This window comes from Cyprinus carpio, chromosome B2 (assembly GCF_018340385.1).
Source record: "Cyprinus carpio isolate SPL01 chromosome B2, ASM1834038v1, whole genome shotgun sequence".
NCBI lineage: Eukaryota > Metazoa > Chordata > Actinopteri > Cypriniformes > Cyprinidae > Cyprinus > Cyprinus carpio.
In genome coordinates this window covers 22,365,763-22,382,178 of record NC_056598.1, presented here as the reverse complement: position 1 = coordinate 22,382,178, position 16,416 = coordinate 22,365,763, and the positions used below count along the sequence as shown (strand labels likewise).

General features: G+C 39.3%; 1 protein-coding gene across 2 annotated transcripts in view; it reads right to left on the bottom strand.

Moving 5' to 3' along the window:
* Positions 1-16,416, bottom strand: part of LOC109098943 (cadherin-2) — a 139,535-nt gene that overhangs the window by 32,390 nt on the left and 90,729 nt on the right. For both annotated transcript variants that reach the window (XM_042718699.1, XM_042718700.1), the window contains exon 6: positions 5,463-5,644. In XM_042718699.1, coding sequence (XP_042574633.1) covers positions 5,463-5,644 — 182 coding nt within the window. The remainder of the gene's footprint in view (positions 1-5,462; positions 5,645-16,416) is intronic.

Genomic DNA, 16,416 nt, shown 5'->3' with positions numbered 1-16,416 from the left:
AATGATGGCAGAGTTGTGAAGTAAACCTTTAAATACCCACTATACTCAGGCACATAGAGTAGCACCTCCCCAAAATGAAACCTACAGATTTACACTTTGTTCCTTTCCTTAATCCCCAGCTCAAGGCATTTTTTTCTCAAGGACAAAGAGTTTTTGCACTGTTTGAGAATGAATGAATTTCTAAAGCGCCGCTCCATCCTATGGTTTTAAAGCACAGAAATGACCGCAGCGCATAACTAACATCCCTCAGGGGAGAGAGGGTGCGAGGGAGACTCTGCAGAGAGAAACCCAGCACCGCTGAGATGAAATGAGTGAGTAAGGGAGGGAGAGAGGTCGCAGTGCAGCTTTACATGGAAACAGTTTCTTCTTAGACAGGCAGGCATGACCTAGCTTACCAAAAAGGGCCTGACTGACCCATTCACACACACAGCCTTGGGCTTTGTCCTCTTTATCCGCACATCAAAGGTCTCTTCTTGTTATCTGCAAAAGGCGTCTTTCTTCAGTACCTTTCATTTTTATAATGTGCTCCTTTTTTGTCATCACATGGTTTGTAATTCAGGGCAATATTAACACAGAGGGAGCAGAGGTCATGTGTAAATGAGGGTAGTCAGTATGTGTGAAAGAAAGAAAGGGTTTCTACCTGTCTCTATCAAAATGATCAGCTTAGACCAATATTCTTGCTAGCCTGTATTGGTTGATCTTTCTGTTTAAGCTTAAGGATTAAGGAATATATATACTGTTCCAAATGCGTATGACTTATCTCCTTCTTTGTAAATTCTGTATGCAAATAAAGATATCCCAGCTGTTTTTCATATGAATAAGAATCTAGACTTGGACTTGGACATGGACACTTTTTTGTTTCAATTGGAATTAAATCATTTTGTCATTTTTAGAGCATAGTGCTCAATCATTTTTGAGCAAAAATAAACTTAGATTTTCAACAAAATATCTTAATGTATTATTATGGACAAAAGAAAGTAAAAGAGGGTAAATAAATGATGACAGAACTTTAATTTTGGGTTAAACTGCCTTTAAGCATCCAAGAATCTAAAACATATGCTACATACCTGTACTGTATAGTCATCAGTCTTTTCAACAGACGTATTATATAAGGTTGTTTGTATGAGAATGTTATACATGTCTCCTCTAAGCAAAAAGCGACGTGTTCTAAACTCTGTGGGTTCCTGAGAGGTCATAGCGGGCATCGTGAAGACAGAAATTGCTCCTTTTGGAAACACTTTCCTCCCTGGGGCGAGCGCTTCCTTGCTCTGTGACCCTTTCTTTTCTTTTCTTTCAATCTCCCTCTGTCTCAAAGAAATCCTCAACTTCAGTCTTTCTGATATGGAGCGAAATAAACAAGAGGCAGGCATGACGATCGGCTGTTCTGAATGAGATAGGCAGGTGGCCAAACTAGAGCGGGGTCCTGTAAACACAAACACAAACACGACAAATAATGTTCAGCAGTTTTTTATATTTGTTTAATGGGCCGGAAACCAAAGGGGAGCTTAGTGCTAATTTTATGCTTTGTTTATTCTAATTCTATTAGAGTGGTATCTTTCATGTTTTCTATTAGCTGCGCGTGGGTTCTCTGGCTAAATCTCTTTTAACCTCTTCAATCTTTGTTTTCAGATACTCCCACCGGCATATCTTTACACATTGTTCACTTTCTCCGTCTTTGTCTTGTTCTTCATCTCCATCATTGTGTCTTACAGCACAGTCAGGAGTCCTGGCCAGAATCCTGACGGACAATGGAACTGTCTCTGTGTGCTTTTGACAGGAATATTAGAGAGAACCGTAGCATGGGAGCAATTTTAGAAAATATGATTGGGCGAATAAAGCATCAGTGCAGTGGAGGATGAAGTAGGAATTCAAGGAGAAACATGGGAGGAGTTCATTTGTTTACCCATAATTCCCCCTTTTCATTTCCTCCTTCACTAAGCATTAGACAACTAAAGCGTTCCCTTTTTCCTTTCTAGTTCTCTTCCATTTTATTTCCCAGATTAACAATTTATTGCTCAGAGCTGGCATTTTCATAGGCTCATAAGACTCAAAAATTAAAATTGTCATAATTTGCTCATATTATTGCTCTTTTGTGGAATATAAAAGAAGATATATTGAGAAATGTCTCAATGTTTCTTGTCCATACAAAGTCAATGAGCTTCACACAGTCAAAATATCTTATTTTGTGTTCAGCAGAAGAAAGTTGAAACGGTGTGAATAAACTATGACAATTTTCATCAAAGTGACAGTAAAGACATTTATAATGTTACAAATATTGTTGATACATATTTGCCACGAAATATTAAGCTGCACAACTGCTTTCAGTATTAATAATAATACAAAATCTTGAGCACCAAATCAGCATATTGTAATGATTTCTGAAGCACTGGACTGGAACACTCAGGACTGGAGTAATGACTAATGAAAATTCAGCTTTGTATCATATAAATAAATTGCATTTTAAAATGCATTACAATAGAAAACAGTTAAATTCTAATAATGTTTTACAATATTACTGTTTTAACTATATTTTTAATCACATAATTGCAGCCTTGGTAAGCATAAAAGTCCTCAAAGACATCTTATCGACCCCAAACTTTTGAACAGGAGTGTATATATACTGCACTAAACATTGAAATACAATAGTGGACATTGTCTTTGTTTTGTTTTGAAAAAAAAAATAGGTGCACAAAAATAACATTTGCTATGGTCTCCCACATACCCCTACAGCAGTTAAACCTTGCTAAACTGTAGTTTCATTACTGAAACCCGCAGTGCGAAAAGGATCCATTTGTACTGTGTTTAAATAGACACAGCCTTTAAATTTTTTACAGTTACTGTATGTGTGGCTTAAAAAAAGAAAAAAACGTCTGATCAAAACACTGAATGCATAAGACTTCACAGAACATCTTCAGTATGCCTGATAGCAACATCGATGCTGGTACAGCTCTGCAAATTCTGCATAACTATGAGTTTTTTCTTTCTCTTTCGTTTTCCCTTAAAGTTTTAATCTTTTACATGGTCTCTCCTTGTGTATGTCTTACTTCCACGTCTCTGTATCTCTCTATATACTGTCTCCTCTCTCTGGCCACTCGTTTAATCTCACTGCTCCTTTCTGTCTGTTTCCCCTTTCCAGTTTTCCCTTATCACAGTAACACATCCCTGGCCTAAAATCCCTCCCAGGCTCACCTGCAGCCAAAGCTTTTTTTTGTTTGTTTTTTTTAAACTGACTTCCCCACACCTGCCATGCCTGTCACAGCTACAAACCCCCTTACTTTATTTACACACACACATGCACACATTCACACAAACTTGCACGATCGCAGGGACCTAGTGCAATCGCTGTGACATACAGTACACACAAATGAGTCCAGGAAGCTGGATTGGCATCAATAAAACTGTGCCTGCTTTTCCCAGTGTCTGATCACAGATCCAGATCTGAAAAGAGCACACACACAATCAACTGGCTTCCCGGCAGCTCGGAAATGGGGCTTCAAGCCTTTTAACCATAACAGGCAACATGAAGTTCAAAACGAATGTCGTTATCTCATGGAGCATCACCTCAAAACCTGATTAGTTGAGATTATTCTATATAAAATGAGCCTGATGATTCCATTACAGGGACAGTTCACACAGAAATAAAGATTCTGTCATCTTTTACTCAGCCTTATGTTGTTCCAAACCTGTAAACTGTTATATTTTCAGTCAAAAACACATGACCAATCGCATGGCTCATATTCACTTGCTTTGGACAGTTATGGAAACTGTATAAACAGTCATTTCATTCTTAGCTTTTTGATATTACAGTCTGCAATAATGCAAGGCTGCAATGCTAGAGCTGTTATCTAAACAGGTCACGTGTTGCATTCGTACAGTGACATTGACACCTAAATATGCAAATGAGAATTAACCCAGGGTTTAGGAATTTACAGTGTAAAACATCCGTTTATGAATACACAGGATTAATTGTTAACCCATGGGTTATTTATGAGCAGCATGAAATGTGAGATTAAAAAATGTCAGTCAACAATGTCAGTTTATAAAATATTTCATATGCAATGAATAAAATGTATGTATACCTGTTAAAACATCTTTATATATGTATGTATTCTTGATAGAATGCATTAAAGTGATAGAAATAGTGTTTTTGCATAAGCAATGACCTGTTTTGACTATTTGTGCACGTAGGAGGAGGAAGCCACATGCTAGGAATGGACCAAGAAGAAGTGACAGCATTCTTATAAATAACCCAATTCACAAGTGTCTAACCTCACATTCAGAACAGGCAGATACATGTAGCCTGGCACCAAGATTATCAGTGAAAAGGACTTAAATTTTGTTCTGTTCCTCACACAAACCCAACATACAGCTTTAGAAGTTTTGGAATATAATGCATGAGTCATATGGACCACTTTTATGGTGTGTTTTGGTCCTGTTTGGAGCTCGACAGCCCCTGGTGACAATGAACTGTCACTGTATGACAACAGCTTCTTAAAAAACTTGTAGTTTTGAGTCCTACAGAAAAAAAAAAAACAGCATATGGGTCTGGAATGACATGATGGTAAGTAAACAATGACAGAATTTTAATTTTTGAATGAACTATTCCTTCAGTTTACTAATGCATCATGTGCTGTTTCAGGTGATGTGAAGATGCCCTCAGGCGAACAGTGACAGTCAGAATCTTTATCAGTGAAGAAATGGGCTTTCAGAGATGAGTGCTGTCTCATGGGGCTTCTGCGTGTGGCAAGCATCACACGGCGCGCCAGCGTAAATCATGCTGTTTTCTCTCGCAGCCTGTCTGATCAGCGTCTCGCACACGCACAAGCGCGAGAGGCTGCACAGACTTTGTTGGGCTGATTCAACATTGACTCACATCGCCTATACAGCAGAGACACTCGTCTTTGACCTTTTGTGGAGGTTTTTTTTCTTCCACTGGCGCAGATCTCCTCACGACACCTGGCAGAATGAGTAACCTGCCCCTCCTACACCAGGAACATCATCTGCTCTATGAGGCGTCTTCTGATCTCTTCCCACCTTCTATGAACCCATGCCCACACTCACATACACACATTTCCCTGCTGTAAAGACCAGTGTATATGGTTACCAGCATGCATTGTGTTTTGGATGCAGGTCACCACTATTGGGCTGCCGTTCCCACCAGGCTTCTTAACTAGCTTAGCCAGCAAGACGTTCTCGGTCAGTCTGCTTCAAACAGAAAGACCATGCTATTTGACAACCTTTGCTATTGTAGCCATATTTAGCTGACAGTGAGCAGTAGAGTTTCTGTGGAAATGTTGAGATGTTGCTCAAAAAGACACAAATAAAATGTGCTTTTAAAAAACATATCTGCTCGTTTGATGTAGACAACCCACCATCGAATCAAATTACTGAAAATACTGGCTACAGATGGACTTTTCAGCAGGGTTTCATTTCCCCATATGTCCTGTGGACGTTCTTCCCACCTTGTTCAGAATGATCACTGCTTCTTGGTTGGCTCCGGTGATGTTAAAGGTGTCCCCTGACTCTCCATCCAGGATGGTGTACTCCAGCTTGGCATTGTCTCCCAAGTCAGCATCTGTTGCTGAGATCCGACCCACCTCCGCCCCTGGCACCGCCAACTCTGACACAGAGAATAGCCAGGAACCTGAGAAAGGAAAAAGATTTGGAAGACGGGATGGGAAGAGAGACACAGAGACAGAAAATCAATCATTTTGCATGCTGATACGTCATGTCAATTTTTATTTTCGAAAAGCTTTAAACTGAAGCATCTTGCATTTCATGTTACATCAATTACAAGTTTCTCTTTTTGACTTTGACTATTGATCGGCATCCAGTGTTAATCTTGTTGGTTCTTTGCAAGGGTTTTTCAAATGCGAATCCTGATGATACTGTTAAACGTACTGTTAACATTATTGCCCTAACAATGTTTTTGAAGAAGAAAAGTCTAAAACTAACTAATCCAAACACATCCACACATATAAGATTAATCAGATAAATACACTATAAATGTAAAATTAAAAATGTAAACTTGCATCCACACAAAATGACACTATATATAATTTGTATATTTGGCTTGATTTTTCACTTTATTGTCAACTAAACCTTAATTTCATTACCTAAAATTAGATGCCAGTTTAGTCACAGTAAAACTGACTAAAATCAATGAATATGACATGACAAAAACTGAGTAAATGTAAAAGAATGCTGCAGACAAATGGCAACATATCAAAGGCAAAGGTAGAACATATTAGCAAACAATAGTAGGATTTTATTGTGACATTTATAAACTAAGAAATGTCAAGGAGGAAGGAAGGATAAAGAGTAATGATCTGCCTCCATCAGAGTTGAATATATAGTGATCATTTGTTCCACACGTCACAACCAGGGACATTACACAGTACATCTCCATTAGACACCTTGAATCTCTGACACAACAAAACAACAGCCTGAGATGATAGTCAAAGCTTATCACCATCTCCCTAAACCAACAAACAGCACCCAAATTTGCAGAAATATAACACCAGCCTTTTTAAATCACTCCCTCAGTAGAGTGCATCGTTCTGCATCTGAAAGACTTTGAATTTCAGTTCAGACTGGCACGTAGTCGATGTCCTGCTGTTCTTTGATGAGGAAGAGGTGGCTGATGGGGAAAAGTCTCTAGCACAACAAGTGATTGAGGATTCAACTTCAGAGTGGCCCCCGTGTCATTGCTCGGACTTTAAAACGCTCTGTCACGTCTGTCAAGCAAATGCACGCACTTCCACTTAGAAGATGTCGCTTGCGATTCGGCGCACTTGAGGCAAAATCGAGGAGAGCTGTTGGCTTTGGGATTTAAGGATTTAGCACAACAGGAAGTCAAACGCAGACACACACATTACAGCGTGATCAAGGTCACGCACTTCAGTAAAAGACGAGACGCCTACTGGGCAGGAATAAATTCTATTTTAAAATACATTAAAAACAGAAATGTGCTCTTTTTCAAACTTGTATTTATTCAAAAGTTTAATTTAACATATCTATGTTTTTATTGTTTTTTATGTTGTATTTTTAATTTACATTTTAAGTTATTCCTGTGATGGCAAAGATGCATTTTCAGCAGATATGGCTCAATTCTTCTGTGTCACATCATTCTTCAGAAATAATTTTGCATGCTGATTTGGTGTCATTAATATAAAACATATGTCCATGGTTAAAATCAACATTTGTTTTCTCAATTTTCACACTGAAGTAGATAAACTGCAACAGAAAAATATTTAACATACATTTCTAGATCAAAAAAAGTGACTGAATAATTCATTCAGAGAACAGTCTTGTGACTTGATTGGACTGACATGTAAATGTTTGATTTCTGCCAAATCCTTTTAGGCAAACATTATTTTAGATAATTACACAACAATTTAGAAACAATTCAAAAGGACATAATGCCTCTGATCTGAAGCTATCCTTTCCTACATCTAGCCACAATATCATTTGTCATTTTCCATGACTTAAGACTGAGCAAACTTACTTCAGACACGCACACACACAATGACAGCTACCCGTCACCTCATAAATCATGAAGCAGGCCCGAAGAAGGGCGGGAAAGCGAAGGGATGATCATCTTTTTCCGAAGCAGCTTTAGCTGGCCAATCAAACAGCATGAAGGGACAAGATCAATGTTCTGTGACTTAGACATATAGCACTCCCCACTGGGTCACTGTAATTGTGTTCAAAAGGGACAAACGAAGTGGTACCAGAGAGCCTGCATGGACTCCCTTTAAAGCACCACCTTTACTCTCGGCCTCACCTTTGCAATGAGAAAGCCTGCTTGTTTTATTCTTTTAATTCATTAAAAGCTACTCTAATGGGGCTGGGTTTCCCAGGGAAGGAGCAGGGATTGGCTGGTATGAGTCAGCGCCCAATGGGAGATTAAGAGCAGAGTATTTAGAGCCTTTCAGTGATAGGCAGATGGAGTCAATTAGCAGGTCTGTGGATGAATACAGGTTCAGCTCAGTAAATAACATGGAGCACAATTACCTCAGGTCCACTGAGCCAGATGAGTGAGACTCAGTGTGGGCAAGACTGCATGTGGGCAAGCAAAATATGGATTTTGAAAAGAAATGCATTTAAATGGTACAAAGAGTTCTCGATGGATGAATAGATGGAGAGGGCTGTATTGTTTGTAAATGAGGGGAGAACAGCTTGATTTAAAGATGTAGCGATTATAAACAGAGATGAATAGAAATGGAAAGGCAACACTATAAGAGAGAACAGTCGGGAGAGAAAAAAGCAAATAAGAGAGAGTATAAGGAAGAGAGAAAATAAAAGGCCTTATCTATGGATGAGGCTTTATGTTGCTGTAGAAATGAGACCTCTGAGATGGGAGAGTCATTAAAAAAGTGTCAAGCTGGCTAAAGCTCAAGCGCTGGTTGAAAATTAGATAGAATAAAATCTGCATCCTTTTAGGACGTCCATCACTGTGGCACTTACGGAAGCAGGGTGTAAAATGAAGGATGTGGAGAGAGAGAATTGTCATGGAGCACCCTACTTCTCATGCCTTGTCTTTTTACCGACTTGTGAATCAACTAGTTAGGCTCTGCTGGTAAATGTTTTAACAACACAATCTGTATCCTAACATAGAGTAGCAATGAGGGACCAAAAGAAATGATTAACAGTGGGGAGCTGCATAGTATATATATATATATATATATATATATATATATATATATATATATATATATATATATATATATAGTTCTTAAAAAAGATCTGTAAACTGTGGAAAAGAAATGCCATTCAAAAGAAGCCAAACATTCTGATGAAATAAAAAACTATCATACTATTAACCTATGAAGAAGGAAGAAGACAAAAACAATTAATAAAGGCCCACTGAGGTGATATGATTATGCAGGTTTTTTTTTTTTTTTTACATGATATTGGCATCCAGGTCCTGCTGTGAGGCTTAATGCATTGTAGAAGTGCTTTAGCCCACATCATGCGAACGTGCGCACAGCATCATGGGATTGAAAGAGGGTTAACACCACTCACTCGTGCCAAAAGCATAGATTCAGCACAGCAAGGATTCAGCACAGGGGGAGTTAGCTAACTGTATATGAATACATCAAAAGACTAACTGGAGAAACACCGAAAGTGAGAAGGAGAGGCAGAGATTAAGAAATTGGTGTGGCGGCAGTGAGTGAGGACTCAAAGAGAGAGATGCGTGGGAGATGGGCAGTTATCCCACTCCTCAGAATGAAAGGACTTAAGACGCAGGGGTGCAAAAGCTAAAGGGGAGGAAAGAGAAGTCAGACGAGGTGAATTAAAGAACGAGAAAAGGTGAAGACGAACACGAGAGAGATAATGTGAGGTCAAACACTTGTTTGTGGATGTGCATCTGACTTCCATGAGTATGTGCTGTTGCGCAAGATGGAGAAAGTTGAGGTACAAAGGGGGGCGGGAGACGTGTCTGTGGGCAATGATTATGCCGTCAATTGAAGCAGAAAGTGTTGAACTTTAGATGAAATATTAATAAACAGCAAAAATAAGTTGGCAAAGAAAATGAAGAGGATTAAAAGGAGGCTAATATTAACTACTACTATTTTAATTACGCTCTTCGAGGATGCGGAGTTTAATTAGAGAAGGCAATTATTGGAATTATTTCTATTATCAAACTCGTCCAATATTATTTGCATCACTATTTTCTGCCATTCTGCCAGGGAGTTTAATCTGCGCTAAATTAGGATGACTTGGCTTGAAACCTCCATTTACACAACATGCACCAGACTGGGCAAGAATGATCTAGATCAACTTAATTAACACTGGATGGCTCTACAATCACAGGGTAAGAGAAAGGCTTTGTCTAAACTTTGCCTGCTATAACCCTGAAACACGTTTTAGTTCTCATAGGCTATAAGCTACATTCATACTACAGCTAAACATGGTTGTCAGAGAAGGAAAATTGCTTAAAAACAACAACTTATTCAGAAAAAAACCCAACATGGTGGCACTATTAATTGATAGGTGATAATAGATCCTGCCAATATTATATTGCACAAAACCAAACAGCTTGAAAAAAAAAAAAAAACCTCACTACTGTTCAAACTGTACAGTTTGGGTTCAATAATTGTTTTTGTTTTTTTAAGAAAAGGAAAAATAAATGTATATTTTTATTCAGCAAGGACTGCAGTCCGTAACTTTTTTGAGTTCAAAATTTACAAAATTAATATAATAAGCAAATGCATCATGAATCCATTTTCCAAACCATGTTTTTGGCTTATCCTGAATCAGTATGGTACATCCTTAATAAGTTTTTATATTCAGACTATTTCAGACTGGTACTGGTGGAACCGTTGCAGAGTAGCCCAGTACCTGCGTGATTAGACATAAACAGAAAAGAAGTAGCTCCGGCTACAATGTTCTTCCACAAGATGAACGCAGTTCTGTTTATTAAAATCTAGAGCGCCAAAAGTTGCAGACTGCAGTTTTAAATAAATATGTATGAACTTCCTGTTCATTAAAGAATCCTAAAAATAAAATGTGGCATGGTTTCCACAAAAACATTCATTGGCACAACTGTTTTTAACATTGATAAGAGTAATAAATGTTACTTGAGCACATAATCAGCATATTAGAATGATTTCTGAAAACTTCCTGACCCCAAAGTATAATATAATATAATATAATATAATATAATATAATATAATATATATTTTTTTGCACTTTTGCACCAATGTCTGGTTAATTTCAAACCTTGGTAGGTTTTAATATTTATTCACATGAAGTCTTATCAGACTTCTGTACACGTGGCCAACAAGTTTCAAGGAGAAGAGAAAAAGGACAGAAAATGAGAAAACGGGCTGGGAATGGTGACAGATATTGCTTGAGAAAGAGAATGGGGTGGGGGGGGGGGGGTTTGGACAGAAAATAAGAAGGAGAAGGGACAGAGATTGTGTTTATGTCAAGACTGCACTGTTTCTGATGAGAAATGCAGGTGGTGAAATCAGTGTTGTGTGCTTGCTTCGGGGTGTTAATACCTCCAGAGGACTCTCACTCTATTTCTCTCAAAAAGACCACTGGGGCTGTGGGGTAATCAAAACACATCCACACCCTCAGCTCAAAATGACTTTAATATCAAATCCCTCCCTCCGTAATTCCACTTTAATAACAGCAACGAATTGTGTCCAGGCCTCCTGGTGTATATTGTCAGGCTGCGTCTGGCTCTCCTAGGACACCTCTGGTCATCTGACGTGGCCAAGGCAGCATTTAAATCACCCAGGTTGGAATAACGGTCACTCCTTGCTGCAATGCTTCCGTACTTACTGCTGGAATTAGATCACCGTATGCTGACCTCCATCAACAATGCCCTCAAAGAGCCCTGGCAGACTGTGCCGTTTAACTAAATCCGTCCTGTGATACAACGTGCCCGTAATCTAAAATAGACCTTGCCCAGAGCACCGTTTGTTCAAATACTTCACTCTCCAATTACTCACCATCATGTATATATGGCATGTTAAATAATAAAAGACGCCAATGCACAGGCCAGTGTCCAGAACGCGAGTGGCAAAACTTCAAAGAAATAAACCATGAATTTGCTAGTTTATGCAGCCAGAGCTTAGAGTCCGTCTTTCAGTTCTATGCGAGTGCCCACTTCACTTTCTTTTCCTCGTAGTGCGTGAGAGAGGAAGTTGCAAGTTCGTGGTTTGGTGCGAGACCCCCGTCGTGCTGGCAGTCCGACGGCTGCATTCATCATAGAGACATAGGCGCAGACAGAAAGCCCTGCCGGGAACATTCCCATTAGCATGGAAATCACTTCCCTCTTACCTACCCCCTCCACATCGCTCGTTCTCTGCCTCCATACAAGAAGAATGGCTCTAACTCCTATTATTCTGCGTGAAGGCACACTGCCAGGGTAGATGACAAGAAAAGCGAAATCGTTGACCATTTTTCCCGCACTCCACTCTCACTGTCGCCGATAGAACAACGGCCAACCTCCTGATTGATTCCATCGCTGACGTTTGGCTCTGGGTTATTCCTCAAAAACTCACACAATGGACCAACACTCACCTAAAAAGTTTCCCTACGGCTCGTATCACTGTCCACCTGCTCTGAAGTCAGAGAATTACAGGGTTTTTATTTCAGGCTCAAAAGTGCTGGAATTTCTATAATGCTGGATTTCCTAGCAAAAGAACAATGATAAATGCAAATAATAAAATGCAAATCACCACATAAACTCGCATTAATATGTCAAATATATATATATATATATATATATATATATATATATATATATATATATATATATATATATATATATATATATATATATATGAGATTTTTTCTAACTAGTCCTTAGAAAACATAATGAAACAATGTAATAATGTCAAATTCATTAAGTTTGCATTTATATTTATTTATCTTTTTAAACTGTTTTTCTCTAAACTTTTTTAGCAGGCCTCCTAGCAGCCTAACCAAAACTTGAAAATCTGCGTCCTGTAGCAAAACCAGCTGAGAACTATTGATGTAGAAAGCTTAGTATTGCACAAGAAAAAAGCAAAGGTTCTTTCACAGATAATTTGGCCTCTTGAGAAAAGACTGGATGGTCAGCAGGTCTTTTTGATCTGTCGTATTGCTAGTGATTGAAACCTCAAAAAGTATTTGCAGTGCTACTCTACTTTATTTTACTCTCATTAATGACATTAAGACAGCATACAGTGACTCACAGATGTCTTTGACGTTCCACCTCAAATACCCTCTACTCAGACCTGAACGTAAAGTGTAAGCGGGAGCCGCAAAGATGCAATCATCACCACAAATGACCGCAGTGCTACTAGTGCCTCATGTGGAACCGGGGACCATCCAATCCCAGCTCTAATTGGGCGTTGTGATACGACTGAGCTTTTTCAGAGACGTTTTCATGCCCCACTGCTATCTATAGCCCACCTAGGAGACCCCACAGGCAGCCAGTGAGTTAGAAGCGCTTTGCCTGCTTGCCTTAATCATACCAAACCCAATCAGCCGAATAAGTCAACAAATTATCCAACCAGAACACATCGCTGAGCACCTCTCTGGCAAACTGACTGGAGGAAATGGACACACAGACCAGGCCACGCGTCACAGATAAGAAGCCGCGAGATCGCCGGCGTACCAAGAAAGCACATCTTCTGTGTTTCTGAGCACAGCGTGAGATGAAAACGAGTCTGTGTGATTACAGCGGGCTGGTACGGCCAAGATGAGGCTTTTAGTGCTCTTCTCATCCCTTCTTTCCTTCATCTCTCCTTCACGCTCGGAGAAGTCACCCCAGGGACGCATCTTTACGGATTCAGACACGCATTCCGCGTCTTTATCGCTTCATGCGCGGCAAAAACACAGATACATAACCTTATGGGACTGGAGCCTGCGAATACAAATAGCCGGAGACTCTCGCTGCTGGTGGGAGGCCACACTGAATAGAATTAATTGTGAAGGTACTTTCATTTTAATTGAGTGTTCAGGACCCTGAAAGCCCATATCTGACTACCAAGAGAGAAAACACTTAAAGCACTCCTACACATGTGAATTGATTGATAAAAGCCACAAGGGATGCGCATCAAACCTCTTGCTTTGAACATCAGACATGTTGCTGAGACGCCAAGCAACTAATTCTTTACATTTTACGCTTCCTTTACTTTTAAAATGGGTTCCAGCAGAGGCTGAGATGAGTTTACAGGGTGCATCTTAGTTACATCCAAACTGTGGTGTTTTATTGCCATTATACTCGAGAGAATATATGCATCAGTTCTAATCGCCTGTTGAACTTGACACTGCATGATTCCATAATGCATAGCTAGAAGGCTAAATGAGCTTTATACTTTGATGAGAGTGTAAATAAACAGGCTTTATGATCCGTTGAGAGCATACAGTTAGTGTTTTGATGAACAGTATTTTATCATCGGCCTGCGCCACTGACCACTGCAGAGCCTTTAAAAGCAACGCCAGCTAAGGGCAGAAGGGTGAGGAGGGCTGGAGAGGGTCGAGAAAAGAAATTCACATATCAAGGAGACGCTTGGAAAGCCAAAGAGTGAGAGGGAAGGATGCTGAATGAAAATTAGCCCTTAGGGGTTGATGAAAAAGCCTGTCACCTCTGAGTTTCTCCATCTCCAGCCGTCCTCTCTCCTCCCTCAGCCTGATGAACTGTCGAACACGGCGGGTATGTGACATGAATGTGTATGTGTGTGCAACACAGAAGCTGATGTGTATTCGTTTGAGCGTGCATGTGAGTTTTCTCTCTTGTGTTGGTGTAGTGCCGAAATTTGCACCCTGCCAGATTATGCAGCTCCTAGTAATTGGTAGGTTTAGGAGTAGGTATGAGGGGAGGGGTTAGGATTAGGGGTGGGGTTGGGATTAGGCAATCAGGTAGCAACTTCAACAAGGGGGTGCATAATCTCGCAGGGGTGCAGAATTCGGCACAACGCTGGTCGCTGAGTGTGTAAATGGCATGTATGAGAGATGGAGAGAGAGGGAGGGAAGACAAATGAGAACAGACGGATGGAATAACACAGTGTCTACACTGGACATGAGCAGCAAAACATAATCGCTCCCATTATAATCAATGACATTCATGGTTGCATCGCCCCTCAAGTTGAAGAACGCCTTTGACGCACTGCAGGGCTACTCTAATCCCATTTTTCCTGCTCTAATCTAAAAAAATAAAAACTATATATATATATAATATTGAACTCATAAGTTTAATGTGTGTAAACAGACTACACAATTTCTGGATTTTTTTTTTTTTTTTTTACAAAACAACAAAACAATATTCTAATATAAATATTCTAAATTATAACATTTCCAGAGCCAATGCATTCAAAAGAGTGATCAGAATAATCTGAACATCTTTAATACAAATAAAATAAAAAAAAATCAATTATTTGAAAATATTAATTAAAATATTATACTTCTGTAATGTAGATTCTGCATTGAATCACTGTAACAGCCTTTTAGTGAACATTCATTCATGTGATGCAGCACATACTGTGACGAATCAAAATGAAATAATTTGCATTATAATAAATGAAGTCGACTACACAGCACAAATGCTCCAGTCACTTTATTTTCTCTGTCTGCCTGAAATAAAGTGCTTTTTTTTATTCTATGAATATAATTTGATTTAATCACTGATCATTACTTGTGATTTTTAAATTTAAAAAATGGGCCAGATTTAAATCATCTTTTGTTTTAACCATATATACTACCATCAAAAAGTTTATGGTAGGTAAGATTGTTTTAAATGTTTTTCAAGAAGTCTCTAATGCACCAAGGCTGCATTTATTTGATCAAAAATACCGTAAAACAGTAATATCCTGAAATATAATTATAAAAATTATACAGTTACAATATAAATGTCTTTACTATCAATTTAATGCATCACATTTAAATAAAAATAATAATTTTAATTATTTCTTCAACAACTACAAAAAATCTTACTGACCCCAAACTTTTAAACAGTGGTGTAGCTTTATTCTTTAGCTACACTACCGTTTAAAAGTTTAGGGTCAGTAAGACTGCCAAATACAAACAAAACAAATCAATAATGTAATACAATAATTAATTCAACTGTTTAATGACTTCACTGTTGCTTAAGTTAAGCTCACAGCTGATTAGTACTGAACACTGTTGAAGTGTAGCTTCAAGGCTTCCAGTGTAGACAGGATGTAACAGATTAATTTAAAGGTGTGAGTGGGAGCACAGACACACACACACACACACACACACACACACACACACACACACACACACACATACAAGAAGACACACACTCCCATAAATAAAATTGATTCCATTCTCAGGGCAGAGTTAAGCTGTCCCTTGGGGAGTCGTGGCCTAATGGTTAGAGAGTCGGACTCCCAATCGAAGGGTTGTGAGTTCGAGTCTCGGGCCGGCAGGAATTGTGGGTGGGGGGAGTGCATGTACAGTTCTCTCTCCACCTTCAATACCACGACTTAGGTGCCCTTGAGCAAGGCATCGAACCCCCAACTGCTCCCGGGCGCCGCAGCATAAAATGGCTGCCCACTGCTCCGGGTGTGTGTTCACAGTGTGTGTGTGTGTTCACTGCTCTGTGTGTGTGCACTTCGGATGGGTTAAATGCAGAGCACTAATTCTGAGTATGGGTCACCATACTTGGCTGAATGTCACGTCACTTTTCTTGTATCACCATCACATCTCCTCTCCTCTCCTTTCCTTCCCATCTCCGTCTCCCTCTCCCTGTCAGCCTTTTTTTCTTTGCTTTCTTGCTCTGTCTGTGGACAAATTACGGTGATTATCATTTAGTTCCTCTATTCTTAAACTCCCTTGCTTATTTTGCTATCTTAGCTTTTTTTGTCTTCCCTCAATCTTCTTGTTTCCCTTCTCCTTCTCTCTTGTACTTTCGCTCTTCATCTGTAACCAGCAGACACTCCAGGG